The 15,396-nt window shown below is 41.5% G+C and overlaps 3 protein-coding genes across 7 annotated transcripts in view; 1 reads left to right on the top strand and 2 right to left on the bottom strand.

Annotated features, from left to right (window-relative positions):
- Nucleotides 1-1,930, bottom strand: part of bltp3b (bridge-like lipid transfer protein family member 3B) — a 32,968-nt gene extending 31,038 nt beyond the window's left edge. For 2 of the 3 annotated variants that reach the window (XM_084909152.1, XM_084909151.1), the window contains exon 1: nucleotides 1,579-1,929. In XM_084909152.1, coding sequence (XP_084765278.1) covers nucleotides 1,579-1,622 — 44 coding nt within the window. In that variant the 5' untranslated portion in view covers nucleotides 1,623-1,929. Of the gene's footprint in view, nucleotides 1-1,578 lie in introns of all 3 variants that reach the window. The other variant, XM_084909150.1, reaches the window with a different exon arrangement.
- ckap4 (cytoskeleton associated protein 4) lies at nucleotides 1,927-7,265 on the top strand. Of its 2 annotated transcripts, XM_084909154.1 has the most exons (3): nucleotides 1,927-2,022; nucleotides 4,233-4,769; nucleotides 5,663-7,265. In XM_084909154.1, exons 2-3 carry the CDS (start codon nucleotides 4,458-4,460, stop codon nucleotides 6,878-6,880), a joined length of 1,530 nt encoding a protein of 509 aa, XP_084765280.1. In that variant the 5' UTR covers nucleotides 1,927-2,022; nucleotides 4,233-4,457; the 3' UTR covers nucleotides 6,881-7,265. The 2 variants fall into 2 exon arrangements, with proteins under 2 accessions (XP_084765280.1, XP_084765282.1); XM_084909156.1 differs by lacking the exon at nucleotides 1,927-2,022 and having other exon boundaries at nucleotides 2,510-4,769.
- A 738-nt stretch (nucleotides 7,266-8,003) lies between these two features.
- On the bottom strand, nucleotides 8,004-15,336 carry ikbip (IKBKB interacting protein). Of its 2 annotated transcripts, XM_084909158.1 has the most exons (4): nucleotides 14,069-15,336; nucleotides 13,875-13,992; nucleotides 10,317-10,538; nucleotides 8,004-10,099 (listed from the first exon to the last, which is right to left on the bottom strand). In XM_084909158.1, the coding sequence occupies exons 1-4, from the start codon at nucleotides 14,272-14,274 to the stop codon at nucleotides 9,533-9,535; spliced, it is 1,113 nt and encodes a 370-aa protein (XP_084765284.1). In that variant the 5' UTR covers nucleotides 14,275-15,336; the 3' UTR covers nucleotides 8,004-9,532. The 2 variants fall into 2 exon arrangements, with proteins under 2 accessions (XP_084765284.1, XP_084765283.1); XM_084909157.1 differs by lacking the exons at nucleotides 8,004-10,099; nucleotides 10,317-10,538 and adding an exon at nucleotides 11,010-12,209.
- Between the last annotated feature and the right edge of the window lie 60 nt (nucleotides 15,337-15,396).

Genomic DNA, 15,396 nt, shown 5'->3' on the forward strand with positions numbered 1-15,396 from the left:
GTAAAACACAAAGCTTCTTCTAACAGATCACATCGTGAAAACGGGGCTCTTTCAACTAGTTTAATATGTCATGCATGCCTCAGTGCACTTGTCCTGCCCAGAGGGGGAACGGTCATTGCAGACGTCTTGATCAGTGAACTGTGAAGATGTGATGCTGGCTCACTGTGACAGTCCTAGTCACAGACAGTATTTGAGAGAGGAATGTCCTCTGCAACAGTTAAGCTGTTGACACTCAAAACATAAACTGCAGCTGTAAGCACACAGATAATGATGGTGATAAAGCAGAGAGTGTCTATGCAGAATCACAGCCTGCTGTGGCCAAACTCGTGCAGTAGAGCATTTAGGGCCACCCTGCTCTGGTATTCTGACACCAGCACCTCGATCATGACATCACCAAATTGAAAGATGCAGGACTGGTCGACTGTCTTCTTCCGCTCAGAAACAGACCAATCAGGCCAGGACAAAAAAAAAAAAAAAAAGGATGGCAAGTAAAAAGACAGATGACATCACGCCTCCTCCAGTCATTTCCTGTCAAAGTAGATGCTATTTTTTTGCTGACAGCATGCACAGTCATATGTACATGCGCTTATCTCAACACAACACGCTGAAGGACGTGCCACTAATAAGTGGTGTGCAGCAGATCATTTTAATTTTTAACTGCAGCACTGTGCAAGAACATCAAGGGCACAGCAATAACAAATGCTGATATAATCCACAGGGTGACAAATTCATCACAGTTTCAACAAAGGTTTCTATCAGTGAGGACAATCACCTCACTGCTTTTTTCTTTCTTTCCAAGAACCAGTCCACCTGCATGCTTGTAGGCTTTTCATGACTTACTCATCAGTGATCTGGATTAGAAATATGACAGCTGAACGCTACTACATCATTACTATTCCATGACGTTTGGAGAGGCATTAAAGGGCAACATAGATATAATATGGTGGGGTGTTTAACAGTGACGCAAAATGCTGTTAAATATATTGAGTTAGGGGGCAGGACAATATATTTCACTTTCTAAATGACCTTATCTTGAATAATAGGACGTTGAGGCTCCATGTACACTAAGTATGATGCCTGATAGGGGAACACAAAGGCGAAAAGTGCCAGATAAAAGGGGTTTAAACCCATGTAAACAAACCTGTACCCTGCACCTGTCTTCCCATTACTATATTGACTGTATGCCCACTAGCTACCTGCTAGGCAGTTGCTGAAGGTTAAGCTACCTTGAGGTGAACGCTGAGATTGTTGATTTTAACAATCTGCCTCAACTACACAACTGGTTCAACCCGACTTAGCAAGTGTCTGGAGGATTAGCAGCTCGCGTGGTGCTAGCACACTTAGCTGGGTAGCCACGTCTCAGGTTCTGTGAGGATTACCAACTCAAAAACGCACAGTGACAGTCAACGGAGGGACGTGTTAAATTACAGGACATCCTTCATCTATGTGCGGCAAGCATAAACTCATTAAAGTGAGGTTTTTGTGGTTGCTAGCTAACGCCTGTGACAGCTTGATCCATTCGTCGTCGCTTTATTTCCACTCCCTGTCTGCTAGCGTTAACCTCGGCTCATCACTGACCTGGAGAGATGCTTCAGGATCTGCTTCTTGATGAGCCCCGCCATGGTTGCGCAAATCCGATATCCGAGCCTCCGCCGCCGGGTGTCACAGCTAGCTGGCTAGCCAAACCGCTAGCTTTTCCCACTCGAGGTTTAAACTCACAGCCTGATCCCTTCGCCCGCGTTCATGTTAGCGGTGTTCCCGCTTTATTCTCTGGGAGACGAGGGGCGAGATGGGCGGAGAGGCGGCATTTCGGACGTCCGAGTGACTGACAAGCTCGGAGACAAAGCATATCGCGTTAGGCCATTTCACGCAAATATACCGACAGAGGTCTGAAACGGTCCGGATCACTGCAATACCTCACACCGTACACCTGGACGGAGCGGCGTCTGCTGTCACGGCGTCTGGGCGGGGACTAATGCGGGGTTCATAGTCTGCTAGGAAATTCCCATTACGCACAGCCGGGTAAGTGCCAGTGTTACAAGTGGTAACGTTTTACAGTATATAAAAATGTCTTCTTTATGATTTTATCATTTCACCTGAAATGGGGCTTGTTAAACTATATTAAAAGTATATGCTGATCAAGCCAACACTTCAGTCTCGAATAATAAACGTTTTGGACGTACTTTCATTGTCATATCTACATTTCTAAAAATGTAACTTACTTTATTCTGAAAATCTACTTTACGATGGTTTTTATAAAACAAACAAGTCTCATCTTTTTATTTCGTTTTTATTCGTTTTATTCTGTTTTATTCTGTTTTACTCTTTCAGGATTTTTAAAGGCATGATCTATTTTTAAGGAAGATGTAATTTCAATTCATGTCTTTAAAATTAAAAATTCATTTTAATGAAAGTGGTTTATCTATTTATTTATTCAATTTCCTTTTTTTCAATTAACGTCGAAGATATAAATGAAGACATTTATCAAATTACTTTAAAAAAAAGTTTAAAAACTTTTTAAATGAAATGAAGATTTTCGTGATAAATTAATCTTTTCCTCATTTTGCATAATTTATACCACGTAACATCTGTCCACTGATTGAATTTAGCTATTTATACTCATATTTAAAAGACAGCTACAAAACTTTTCAACCAGCTATACAGGCACTATTGGGTCCTCTGGATGACGAAATATCATTTTCACTATTATTAACTTTCTTTCTTTTTTAACTTCATAATTAAAAACGTCAGACCATTAAACAGCATTGCTTTGCAGTAGAAGTAGATGATTGAAAGTGCCGAACTGGCCTGCCTGCAGTCCACAGCTTTAAATAACTGAAAACATTTAAGCATCACGAAACAAAACAAAAAATGCAAAAAGAAGACAATGCCAATGCAAAAAGTAACACTGTGACTTGTTTTAACTGTCTTAATAGTCTAAACTTGTTGCACATTTGAGTTTAATACGCAATTATTATTCAGTACATTTTGAAGGAACAAATCAAGGTGTGAATTGGATCACTTATAAGCTCTCCCTCTGGAATAAAACAGGGGAGTAACTCATTCCACTTTTTAAGTTTATAGTTTTTTTTTTTCCACATATACATGTTAACATTTTTATCATCTTCTGACTTAGTATTTCCATTTTCCTTCCTTTTATTGGCAATTTTGTTGTACTTTTCTATATGCAAAATTGTTATGTTGCACATCTCTGCTGAATAAAACATTTAGGGAAACATAGACAGTTGCATTTAATTTAATTTAATTTAATTTAATTTAATACGAACGTCAATAATTTCATCAGTGTTCTGCACATGCAATGCTCTCATGTATAGAACAATGCTTGTTCTGGTTTTGACTTTAAACGCTCTCTTAGCGACATCTAGTGTTCAAACCGAGAATGTGACCATTTCGTCGTTTTTTACGTCCTTTTTTTTAAGAAAAGGGGCAGAAAAGGACTAATATTCTGTCTCAGAACGTTTTCGTTATGTGGTTTAAAGAACAAAATCCAGAAATAAAATAAAAGTCTATCAGTAAAGATGCAGATTAGAAAGCCCTAAAGAATAAAATGACAACATTATTAAAATATATACCATGAATGAGTACTTAACGATGCCTCAAAGATCACTAAGACCACTGAACTGTTGGCACTGAAATTAAACATCAAGCGCAATCTCCAGACTTAGCACACAATAGTGAGGGGATTTTGGTGCCACAACTGTGATTTATTCACCTTTATAATGCGTTTACTGACTTTGACAGTTGCACACGGACTCTGTGACTTTTCTGATGTCTCTTCTCTGCGCGAACGTGTACAGTACGGGATTTGCTGCCGTGCCAAAACTTCAGCTGCCACGTATGAAAGGAGGAGCAAACTGGAAGGGAAGAAAGTGCCCCTCCCTGCGCTGCGCTGCTTCACTGAGCTGTGTGCAGAAAGTTTGCATCAGCAGAAAGAAAGAAAAAAAAACAGCATTAGGGGAAAATTGTAAGAATAATAACAGAGACAAAAGTGTGTGAATGGCACACAGACTGACACTTTGATAAATCTTTTCTTCTTCTCTCCCCTTCACGTTATTAAAAAGTCACAGTTTTTCTGCAAATGATCAGAGTATGACACACCTATATAAATCTGTCTTTATGCGATTATCACACCTGATGCAAAGATAAAAACATGCCTAATATAAAAATCTACTATAAGTGCAGCAGCCCACTAATCATTCATTGCTTCCTAGTGTTTTATGTCACCGGACAAGACCCATTCAGAGCCTGGAGTTGGGCATGGGACAACCCCCATCCGCATACCTCAGCGCAAAAGCCCCCCGGGGAAAGACACGAAGCGCTCACTGATACGCTGCTGGTCCAGTCAGTGGGACTGGACTGAAAAGCCTCTCCATCCACGACTGCAAAACTAGCAGCCCCCTCTCTCACACACACACGTCCCAAAGCTCCCGCTAACCATGACTGCGAAAAAGCCAAAGAATAGCGACAAGAGCGCCGCATCCAGCCAAGAAGATGCGCCGAAGAAAACCCAAAAGAGCAGCCACAACGGAGCGAGTGCCCCCGGACCTCAGGGGTCGCCACGGCCAGGCAGCTGCCTGAGTCTTCTTGTGACCACGGTGTTTTATGTGGCGTTAATAGGTGCTGCAGGGTTCGCTGCTTTTCATGTACAACAAGCGCTGGATGAAATCCGCCAGACGAACGCAAAACACGAGGAGAGCGCACGGCAAAGCGCAGAACTGAGCGGCAAAGTGGAAAGTGTCGTTCAACAGGTAGGTAGGAAAGAATACGAATCAATGGATAGAACTTCTAAACGCCACTTTTCATTGTTCCAGGTATTTTCCAGAACTCTAAAAGGAAGCATCACCTCATAGTAAACGCGTATGCACTTATATAGACGTGGATAATGTGGTTTTACTTCATGTACTCTAGGAGTCTGTGTTTGTGAGCTCTAAAATGTGAGTGGGTAATAAAATTTCAGACCCACTCAATAATACGTCATCTACAGTATTATGAATTCCTTTATCGCGGGTTTCTTTGAATGAGAACAAGTCGTTTCTGATTGCAAAGCTGGGCAGGGCAGATTAGGATGGATTTACAAGGTCAGTCATTAATGCAGAGATTCAGCTTTCTCTTGCTTCACAAAGAACATGAGGTGGCAATATCTTTTCCAGAACTCAGCCCTGCTAAAAAATTCAAATTCATATCTAGGCTGTTAAAGTGGAGACTGAGACTCCGTTAAAGGCTTGTTTCATATATCATTTCTTCTTGTGCTTGATCTGAATGATACCAAAAAGAGAGAGGAGACAGGATTCATCTCAGGCACATAAAAGCAGCCCACTGCAAACCTTCTGTTTGCTAGGATTGATAAATCAGAAGCAAACTGTGTAAAAAGGATGTGTGGCCTTTAGAAGCAAGGGACTGCACCGAGTCCCAGTATAAGATTATCTTACACTGTGAAGCTCTGATACAGTTCAGGGAATAACAATACTGAGAAACTGAAAAATTCCTGCACCATCTTTTCAACCTTGTAGAGATTTCATTTTTATACTTTGGATTTGAGCTTCATTTGCACGGCTGTAGACTGTGAAATCTAATAACATCTAAATGCGAGAAAAGAGTGTGAGTAAAATTTGTCTTTGTGTTTCCAATGTTCTTTGTAAAGGTGGAGTCTCTGAGGGGTGTTGTGGATGGGCTGGAGTCATCTCTGGGGATCACACGGGTGGAGCTGGAGGGGGCCATCAGTCGAATGAAGAGAGGCGAGGTGGAGACGAGGAGAGTGGAGGAGGCCCTTCAGAGGCTCCAGAATGATCTACTCAGGGACCTTTCAGAGGGTATCAATGACGTGAAGGAGGCTCGAGAGAAAGACTTCTCCTCTCTGGAGAAGACTATTGAGGAGCGCTTAGCTGAGGCCAGCCAGTCCATTAAAGCCAGCGTTGCAGAGTTCACTGAAGCTCAGAGTGAGGCGCAGAGCCAGCTGGCTGATCTTAAAGCCCGCCTGGGTGACATCGAAGACCCCGCTCTCATCAAACAAGAGCTGTCGGCCATTGTTGATGCTGTAGCTGAAATTAAAACAGCCAAAGATGCAGCTGACTCGTCAGGTGATTCCCTCAGACAGCAGATCAGTGCAGTGAGGGAAGAGCTCCAGACTCGCAACCGAGAGGTGGCCTCAGTGTCTCAGGAAATTGAGACAGTGAGGAAAGTGATGCAAGACACCACTGGGAATCTGAGGGAGACTGTGTCTTCAACCGAGGCTTCGCTTCAGGCTCTGAAGGACAAGGCTGTGATGCTAGAGAGTGGCATGGAGCAGTTTGCCGGTGCCGTTCGTAATGTGGAGGAGCAAGTGAATGAAGCAGCTACTCAGGCCCTGCTGAGAACTGATGACCTTGCAGCCAGAGTCAAAGCGTCGGAGGAAAACGTAGTTTCAATGTCTGCCTCAGTGTCAGACATCAACTCCAAAGTACAATTGCTGTTTGACAAACATGATGCACATGAGAGCAGTCTGGCTGCACATGGGAAAGCTGTGGAGGACATTAAAACTAATTTGGAGCAAGAACTGGAGGCAGTGAAGAGCAGTTTGGAGGATCTCCGGTCTAGTATAGCTGCTCTAGAAGGAGACAAGACAGAGTTACCTTCAGCAGACTCCAGCTTGGGTGAGCAGGTGGAGGACCTGGAGAGGAGGCTCGCTGCTTTGGAGGACAACAGCAGCAGGATGAAGCCCGAGCAGCTGGAGAACTTAAGAGACATGGTAGCTGGTTTGGAAAGCAAAGCAGCCAAGCTAGAAGGCCACGATCAGGCTATCGCTGCCCTGCAGGAAGCCCTGCAGAAGACCACAGAGTCACTGGCAGGCCTGTCTGAACAGCCAGACATCACGGAGGAGTAGTTAGCAATGTCCCATCGGGATGTCAAAATATCCAACAACAGGGTCAATAATGAATCCAAACGGGTGACAAGCTTTTCCTAGTTTTAAAAAGAAAGGTTTTTCAGAGTTGATGGTTGATGCCGTGAAGTTGCACACTAGAAAAGAACAAACATGAGGACAGTTAGGGCAGGAGTGAGAGGGGCAGAGACGGACTGCTGATCTGTGAATCCACACTCATTCTGCACTGTACTTTTCTATTATTTTTTTTCAAACTCACCGTTTTTGTGCCAGTTGGCTGTTTTTTAATCTTTCTAGTGGATCAATAAGCTCATTTTGAGCACCCCGTTTTTATTCACTTTGTTTTTTTTGTTTTTTAAGAATTAAAAAAAACCTTGTTAACTCAAAATTGTGAAGAATTATTTCTGGGTGTGAACTTCATGATAAAATGATTTCTTACTTTGGTTCATTACATCATGGGTGATGTATTGACAGGAAGGGCGGGAATGAAAAAATAAGAGACGTGATTTACCCAGTGGCTGATGGGGAGAGGGGAAAAATCATAATTCGTCTTCGCTACATTATTTATAACTTCAGCATCGTGTTATTAATAATATGTCACAAGGCTGTGGAGTCCAGGCAACGATTTTTCACCTCTTAATGAATAAATACCAGATGCTGAACTCTTTATACAAGTGAAAAATAGTTTTGCCTCTTTACCAAGTGGTCCATAGGAAGGCGCTTCCTTCAGCAACAGCTAAAGCTGTGGTTGGGTGACCACTTCATTGGAATACTTCAAAGCTATCTGTTTTGGTTTAAGGCATTTGGACATCAATAAACTATTTAAGTAATCTAGAGAGTACATCAGGAAACACTCATGTACTGCCTATCTCTACTGAAAAACTGGATTTTCAAGTCTGTAGCACTTTAATGGTAAAGGTAAGACGATTTAGGACAATGTTTTAAGTAAAAGCTGTAAGAAGAACTGATGCGTGGGGAGTGATGTCAGTAAGATATTACTGACATCACTCTGAGCACAGTGTAAACACGGGGAACATGAAAACAGGCAGCACGGCCGTTTTCAATGTTCCAAACATTAAAAAAGGGTCATGGACTGCCAAACTAATCAGACACAACATTAAAACCATTGGCACTGAAAGATCATTGCTTTATAAAATCTTTTTAAGTTGGGAAACCACACTAAGACACACTAGTAGTGCAGTACTCACACCAAATTCTTGTACATTGGGATATCTGCATCACTTACACTACTACAGAATAAGCCATGAAAGTGGTTGATTAACAGTTCAATCCTTTCCTTATTTACTGGCTTATTTACTGGCTTTGCATCATGTCAGTTAGGGTAGCTATCCACTTAAACCCGATGTTGGTGGGTTAAAGGGAAAAAGAAAGTGATCTAAAATGGCTTATTTCAAAGGATGAACCGAGGGGGTGTGAAGCAAGTCCAAAATCATAATATAGCACTGGAAATGAGCATAACTGGTGGGCTTTGACTCTTAAAAGGTAGCTTCAACACTGGAAAACAATGAAAGAGCATGCTTAAACATGAACGCAAGTGGAGAAATATAATGACACCATAAAAAAGGTAGAAAGAAAAAGGGAAAACAATCAACTGCTGCTTTTTGTTACATTTAGTTTCTAAAGAAAATGTATGGTGTGTGTGATGTAGTAATGGTGTTTAGACTGGTGTAATTTAAGCGTTATATAAATGGGAGGCTGCACTGGAGAGGATTAAAAACTGCAGTAATTATTAGTTAATTGACAGTTAAAACTATAAAGAGGAAGCGCAATAAATGAATAGAGAAGAATGACACAGCTTCTAAGGCCTCCGATTTCCACAGAACTTTAACCGATCGAGCATCTGTGAGATAAACCGAACAAGCACCCTGCAGGTCACTGGAGCCAGGGGTCCCACTGAGGTCCTTTGTCCAGCTTTGACAAGTCAGAGCTTTTCTGGTTTGAAGAGGGGGATCTAAACAATATGTGGCAGGTGGTTTTATTGTCGTGGCTACTTGCAATCGGTGATTGTGCCAGGGCTGGTCAGAACCAATAACTGGAGCTATAACTCAGTAATTCACATTTACCCTGGAGACACAAGAGAGATTCTGCAGAGCTCTGCTGGAACGCGAATAGGCACATTCCTCAAAATGTCAAGCTACTGTATCCCCTAAAGCTAGTATTATGTGGCCCATACTGAATATCAGGGAGATTATAGAAGGAGGAGGAGAAGGCATCGCACGTGGCATGAAACCCGATGGAAATGTATGAGAGAATTGTGCAGGTAAAAAAGCGAGTTGTGTAAGTGAAACTTCTTCTGGGGGGCAAAACCAGCAAACTTTTCATGCAGTTGTATTTGTTTTACTGGGGATTCTTGACTTGGTAAGTAATGAAACTGACACATTTAGATGGAGCCAGGCAAAGAAAAACAATAAAGCGATCAAATCTTCATCCTCGAGGTCCAGATCATATTACGCCATTTAGAAAAGCTGACAGCCTCAGATTATAGCGATTGCTTCAAGGGTGTTCAGATGCTCACATTTGTTTTATTTGTAATAAAAAAACAGATTTATTTCAGTATTTGTTCTTGTTCTAAAACAGCAGTATGACGGGTAATCGGATGAAACCGATGAATGGAAGCCGGTCTCGGTTTGTTTTTCATGTTGGCTTGTGTATCTCTCCAATGTCTGTTATATCAGCTATCTCGTTGACCTGTTTACTTGTGACGCTCAAATCTCCCTCGACTGCAGTGAGGTTACTTAATGTCTGTCGAAGCTCAGCGATCTCTCTCTCTCTTTCCATGAGATCTTTTGCTAATCGTCCTATCCGAAGAGTCAGGTCTGACAACTGGGGCTCAAACGCGCCAAAGTCTCTCCTAATATTAGCCACCTTTGGTTTAAGGTCGCTGGCAAAGGTCACCGTTCTTATCAGGCGGGCCCGGCCGCTCTCTAGCTCCACCAAGCGCTCCGAGATCTGCTCGTCGGCTCTGGCGAGTTCAGGGATGCGTCTGCGGAGCTGCTCTGTGGCCTGAGAATTGCGTTCAGATGCGGATCGGAGGTTGGAAACTCGATCGATGCTGCTGGCCAGCACATCCCCGATGCGTTTCACCATGCTGTGCTCCACCCGAGCAGCCTCGTCTTCAAGCTCGCCCACCTGAGTCAGCAGAGACTCCACCTCAGAGTGCAGGCCATCCATCCTGCGCACATCTGTCCTCACTGACGACACCTAGATGGCCATAGGGAAAAAAGAAATGTTTGAAACAGCACTAAGAAAGATTTTTCTGTAAGGGCTTTGCAACAAAAAAGCATGTACTGAACGACAATATCGATTGCTCTAGTATTAATCTGATACCAGAGTTGCTATCAATATGATTAATCTCTACCCACATACACTTGCATTCTAGAAAAAGAAAAGGTGCGACATCAATAACATCATCAATAACCTTGCTGGTAAAGTCCTTTGTGATGGTCGATGTCCGTGCTTCGATCTGACCCACAGCTTCTCTCAGTGAAGTCAAGCTGCTCTGAAGCTGAGCCCTCTTCTCAGTCAAGCCAGTAGCCCACTCCTTCAGCCGAGCTACATCCTGCTCCAAACCCTCCAGCTGAGACTTCAGAGCCCCACGCTGACCCCCGAGACTCTCTAGCATCAGCTGGACGCTCTCACACTGAAACAGGAGGTACAGGACATGTTTTTTCCCCAATGGAAAAAAAAACAAACACCTCAGGACAGAAGACGATTCACTGAGAGGAAAAAAACAAATCAGACATTGTTCTGTAAAAACAAAAAAAGATTGTTTTATTAAATAAGCTTAGTGACACAACAGGTGACACCAGAACAAGATGGAAACGTGACATTCAAATATGTGGATTGTCTTGATATTTGCAAAGCTTCTTCTGTTTAAAATCTAATCTAACCTAACACTTAGAAATTTTATTGACGCTGTTCATTATTGCTTGTTTCCAACTGATCAGGGGATCTTTTGCTGTTTAAACAACAAAAATGCGCAAAGAAAATGGCCAACAATGACGACCTTGCATCAAAGGTGGTGATATGAAACTGCTTTGTTCTCAATCAAAACTTTAAAACCTAAAAAATATCCAGGTTACATTTGAATAAAATAGAGAAAAACAGAGAAGACTGAACAAAGACTGGTACATTTAATGCTGTAAAACTGTATCAGTGCTTATGGATACCTTGAGAGTAGTCGGGCATATTTAATAAAATGGTGCACAAAGGTAAATGTATCCGACTTCTGTAATACAGTGCAGTGTTTTAATGAGCTCATGTTGACATCAGGCTAGTTTTCTGACATTAAAGTGAGGTACAAAGTTTACAGAGATACTACTAAACTCAACTTAAGGGGTTTACAGCCTACAGTTAAACAGGACATTCCTACTCATTTTTTCTAGTGGACAAAAAAAAAACAATGACATCATTCAGTGAGGTCATCAAGAAAAGGCTCGGTCAATTTATCCTCTTCATCTTTCACCCACTCTTCCTCCTCCTCGTTCCATTCCACTTCCTCCAGAGCGTCAGAGTTTATTTGGCTGTCAACCCCACTTTCCCTCAACACCATGGTGAGTTCACGGACCGCCTCTTTAACCACGGACAACTCATTTTTCATCTTCATGATGCTGTTTTGAGCCTGCAGGGTGTCCAGCTCCTGTCTGATCTCGAGGATTTCATTTGTTGCTTTCAGCATGCTGTCCTCAGTGCCGAACACCTGCAAGGTCACCTCCTCCAGCCTCTTCTCCACCCCGCTCAGATCTCCACCCAGTTTGAGGATGGAGCGCACCGCCTCTTCTACCTCCGGCAGATGCTCTTCGCAGGCCCTCGCACGGGGAATGTGCTCCTGGAGCTGAGAGCTTAGCTCGGCCTCCCTCTTGTTCAGGATGCCGATCTGCTCCTCCAGCTTGTGGATCTGCTTGGTGTTCCAGTCCAGCTGATCCTGCGCTCGCTTAACGTCGTCCTCCTCTGTGCGCTCCAGAGCTCGGGCGTTCCTCTTTGTGCTGTCCTTGAGCTCCTCCAGCCTCTCTGCCAGCGAACGGATTCTCCGCTCGGCTTCATTCACCCGCTCTGTGGCTCCTGCATGAGTGTCCCTGGACTCGGCCTTGAGTGAGGTGAGATCGGAGTTGATGGCTGCCAGACTCTCTTGCCACGTCTCGGTCACGTTGAGGAAGTGGGCGTTGACCTTCTCCAGATCACGGGAGGCAGAGCTTTCATCAGCCTGTATTGTCGTGACAGCAGCATGGAGGGTGGAGATGTCCTGCTGGAGTTTTGTCACCAGGGAGATGGTGGAGAGCGCATCCTGTAGGTCATCCTCAGAGGCGGCAAGCTGCAGCCGCAACACAAAACAGGAGTGCTGTTTCTGTGGGAGCTCTATGATCCTCAGTATTCATATAATACACAAAGTGGTGCAGTGATGACTCAACTTTAAAAGAATGAAATTCATGAAGATAGATTTTTTTCTCCCTTTCTTTAACTTAAAGGTACTTTTTGTAATTATCCCTGTAGTTATCTAAATCTTTCAACACCAGGGGGCAGTATTTGACAGTGGGTGTACTTCCATGTTTTCAGAAGTGGCCATAATTGTAAATAACAATGCACTCCTAATGACTTGCTTTGGTAAATAAAGGCTTGCTGCACCATCTTGTGGTTCAAATCAGTATCACATGAGAATACAGGTCCTGGTTCAAATTCAGGTGACATCTTTTAAACAAAGAAAAATCAAAGCAGTTGTTTCTATCTGTCATTGACTTTGGGTAATATTGGAAGGTTTTAAGGTGTTTTTAAAACATAGGAATTTATAAAAAGTATAGCAGCATCCTTTCTGACTTGATGCTTAAAGTTAGTTGCATATGTTTGAGGTGAGTAAAAAAAAAAAAATCTGAATTTCTCAAGAAATGCAAAGACTAAGCAAGTTTCATTCTGTAAAAAATGTAACCGTAGTTTTTCCCTCCCTTGAGGTTAAACAAAAATATATATATACATATATATATAATGAATAAAATATAATAAGAAGACACTTTTTCTTTGCTAAACTTAAATTCAAATGGGCTGAAATGCAATAATCTCAAATGGAATTTAGGTGAACAGACACATTGGATTTTATGTGTCCAGATTTTGGAATATTTGTCTCACAGTTTTCCTTAAGCAACCTAATACAACACAATCATTCTTAAGTTTATTTGTTTTGCCCAAAGAACTAAATTCTATGTTGAAATAAAGAACATCTGGTACCCATAGAGTCCAGTTAAAAACAAGGTAGTGTTTTATAATACAGCGTGTGGTTAAAAAGCAGTTCCGCTCAAATAAAATCTATTTTATCCAAAGTATTAATATTTGCCTACAAATACCTACTAGACACAGTAGAATAAGGGGCAACAGTTCACGTTTTTATAGGAGCCAATAAATAATTGCACTGTAACTAATTTTCAGTAATGCATAACTTCCTTAAACCTTAAAATTACTTAAAACTAAGTTATTATTTCCTGTAAAATATCTGAAGTGCTGTCCTACTTAAACTTACCTACACAGAGTACTTACAGTATAATAACTTCTTCTAATTACATTTTCTCTAAAATACATGTTAACATACAAGCTAAAAAACTACTTAAAATTACTTATGGGCTATTTAAAATTACTTGGGCGCAACTTAAAATTACATAAAACTGAATGATTTCTTCTTTCCTGGAGTTAGCACTACTTAAAAGTAGTTACGCTGATACTTACAGTATAATTATTTCTTCTTGCCTAAAAAATATTAATTATTACACCCTTATCCTACTGTATCTAGCAGTAAATATTTATAGATACATAATTACATCGTAATTTCAGATAAAATACACTTAAAATCAATTTAATTCTAGGGGAATTACACTCTTCATCGTCGGGCTAAATATTTAAAGATCGCTAGGTATTTGACATTCACACCCATCAAAATTTGCAGATTCATGGTCCAAACACGCTGAGGATCTGCTCCACAGTCAATCAAACGTACCTTTTTGGAAACTCTGACAATCTCCTCCTCCATGTCGAACAGACTGGAAGTTTTTCCGTGTAGAGATCTGTATTTTTCCTCAATCTGGGAAAACTTCTCATTCTGCTGCAGCACCAACCTGAAAGCCAGAAAACCTTCAGAGAGAAGTCCTCTGTAGTTCTGAAGAAAGCGTTAATACTAATATGTGGACTTACCAGCTCAGAGCCCCACAAGCTGCGAGCGACAACAAGCACATTACACTTCTAATGTCCAGGCCCGAGGACGTTTTGCTCGCTCCTGTCTTGTCTCCTGCTTCAGTCTTCACTTTCTGCGTTTCTTCTTTCCCGTTTGAGCCTTCTGACGGTTCATCGCTTTGCTTCTGTGCCTGCGTCTTCCTCCTCTGCTTTAGTTCAGTAGGCATTTTAGCGCAGTAATAAACCGCTGGCTATCTTTTTATAGCCTATTTAGAGAGTTAAACGGGCTTACCAGAGTTTGTTACCTTGCACAGAAACCCAAGACTCCTGTTTTAGAGAGAAGTTCATAATGTAGAAATCAACTTCAAAAACGCAAAAATAACGGACTGAGTGTGCGTGTGTTGGCGCTTTAAAAGGACTTTTTCTTTACCCCTGTTCCTTGGAAAAATGCGACCTTCAAGGGATGCTTCTTAAGCTCGTAAATATTAATACTGTAATGTTTAACTAGTTAAAAGCACCAACGCTTTTAGTTGTTTAAATGCTATAAACACAATTAAATAGAAAACATTTTACTCCAGTAACTGATCATTTGTTCGTGATGAAACCTTTAAATTAAGCAACTTTTCGCCAGGCTTAGCAGTGTTGTTTGATTTTGCATCAAATTTCCGACAATGACCGCACGACTATCAACGCAACAACCGGCCACGTAAGCGGTTGCCAGAATTTGCTCTGAAATTGGCCAAAGTGGATTAATGTCTGCAGAAGGAGATCAACATTTGATAGACTGTCCGATGTGGAAGTGAACTTTACTGATATAATTTTACATTTTCACTGATTATTTAAGATATTTATCAAACAGACGAGATCACGTTTCAGCTTTTTAAAGCGAGAACTGCTGCTTTTATCTGGTTTATACTATTGACTTTTAATGAAGTGATATTTGCCCAATAAAAACACGCAAAGGTCTTGAGCCACCCTTTAGTTTTTTTATATTTTTATAGAGAAAAATTGGAAATGAATGCATCAATTGCATGAAACACTGAAATTTACAAAAGATACGGAAGTACAGTAGGTAAGGGAAAATTGAGTGGGTGGGTCAATAGAAGGGCCAGATGCATCTTTGCCAATAGCTCTTTGAGAATCATCTTGTTAATGCAAAAATATTTTATGCTTGTCAAACTGTGCTGTCATTGGCATTTTCATAGATTCAGGCTGGGTTCTTGGATGTTTAAGAGTTTTGCACAGTACTGTGAATAAGATGTCTTAAAAAGAAAAAACAAATCCCACTTAAATCTAAAAAAACAAAAAAAAAAACAAAAACAAAAAAAGTTTGTAGGCACACGGACCAC

Source organism: Perissodus microlepis, chromosome 17 (assembly GCF_051167445.1).
Source record: "Perissodus microlepis isolate ML-2025 ecotype Zambia chromosome 17, ASM5116744v1, whole genome shotgun sequence".
NCBI classification, from domain to species: Eukaryota; Metazoa; Chordata; class Actinopteri; order Cichliformes; family Cichlidae; genus Perissodus; species Perissodus microlepis.

Bases quoted from the DNA above. Each gene is read 5' to 3' on its own strand.
- ckap4 (XM_084909154.1), top strand. From the start codon at position 4,458: ATGACTGCGAAAAAGCCAAAGAATAGCGACAAGAGCGCCGCATCCAGC. The intron at 4,770-5,662 runs GTAGGTAGGAAA...TTCTTTGTAAAG, and splicing joins TGGAAAGTGTCGTTCAACAG to GTGGAGTCTCTGAGGGGTGT.
- ikbip (XM_084909157.1), bottom strand. From the start codon at position 14,274: ATGCCTACTGAACTAAAGCAGAGGAGGAAGACGCAGGCACAGAAGCAA. The intron at 13,993-14,068 runs GTAAGTCCACAT...TCTGGCTTTCAG, and splicing joins GCTTGTGGGGCTCTGAGCTG to GTTGGTGCTGCAGCAGAATG. The intron at 12,210-13,874 runs GTACGTTTGATT...TTGCGGCTGCAG, and splicing joins TTGTCAGAGTTTCCAAAAAG to CTTGCCGCCTCTGAGGATGA.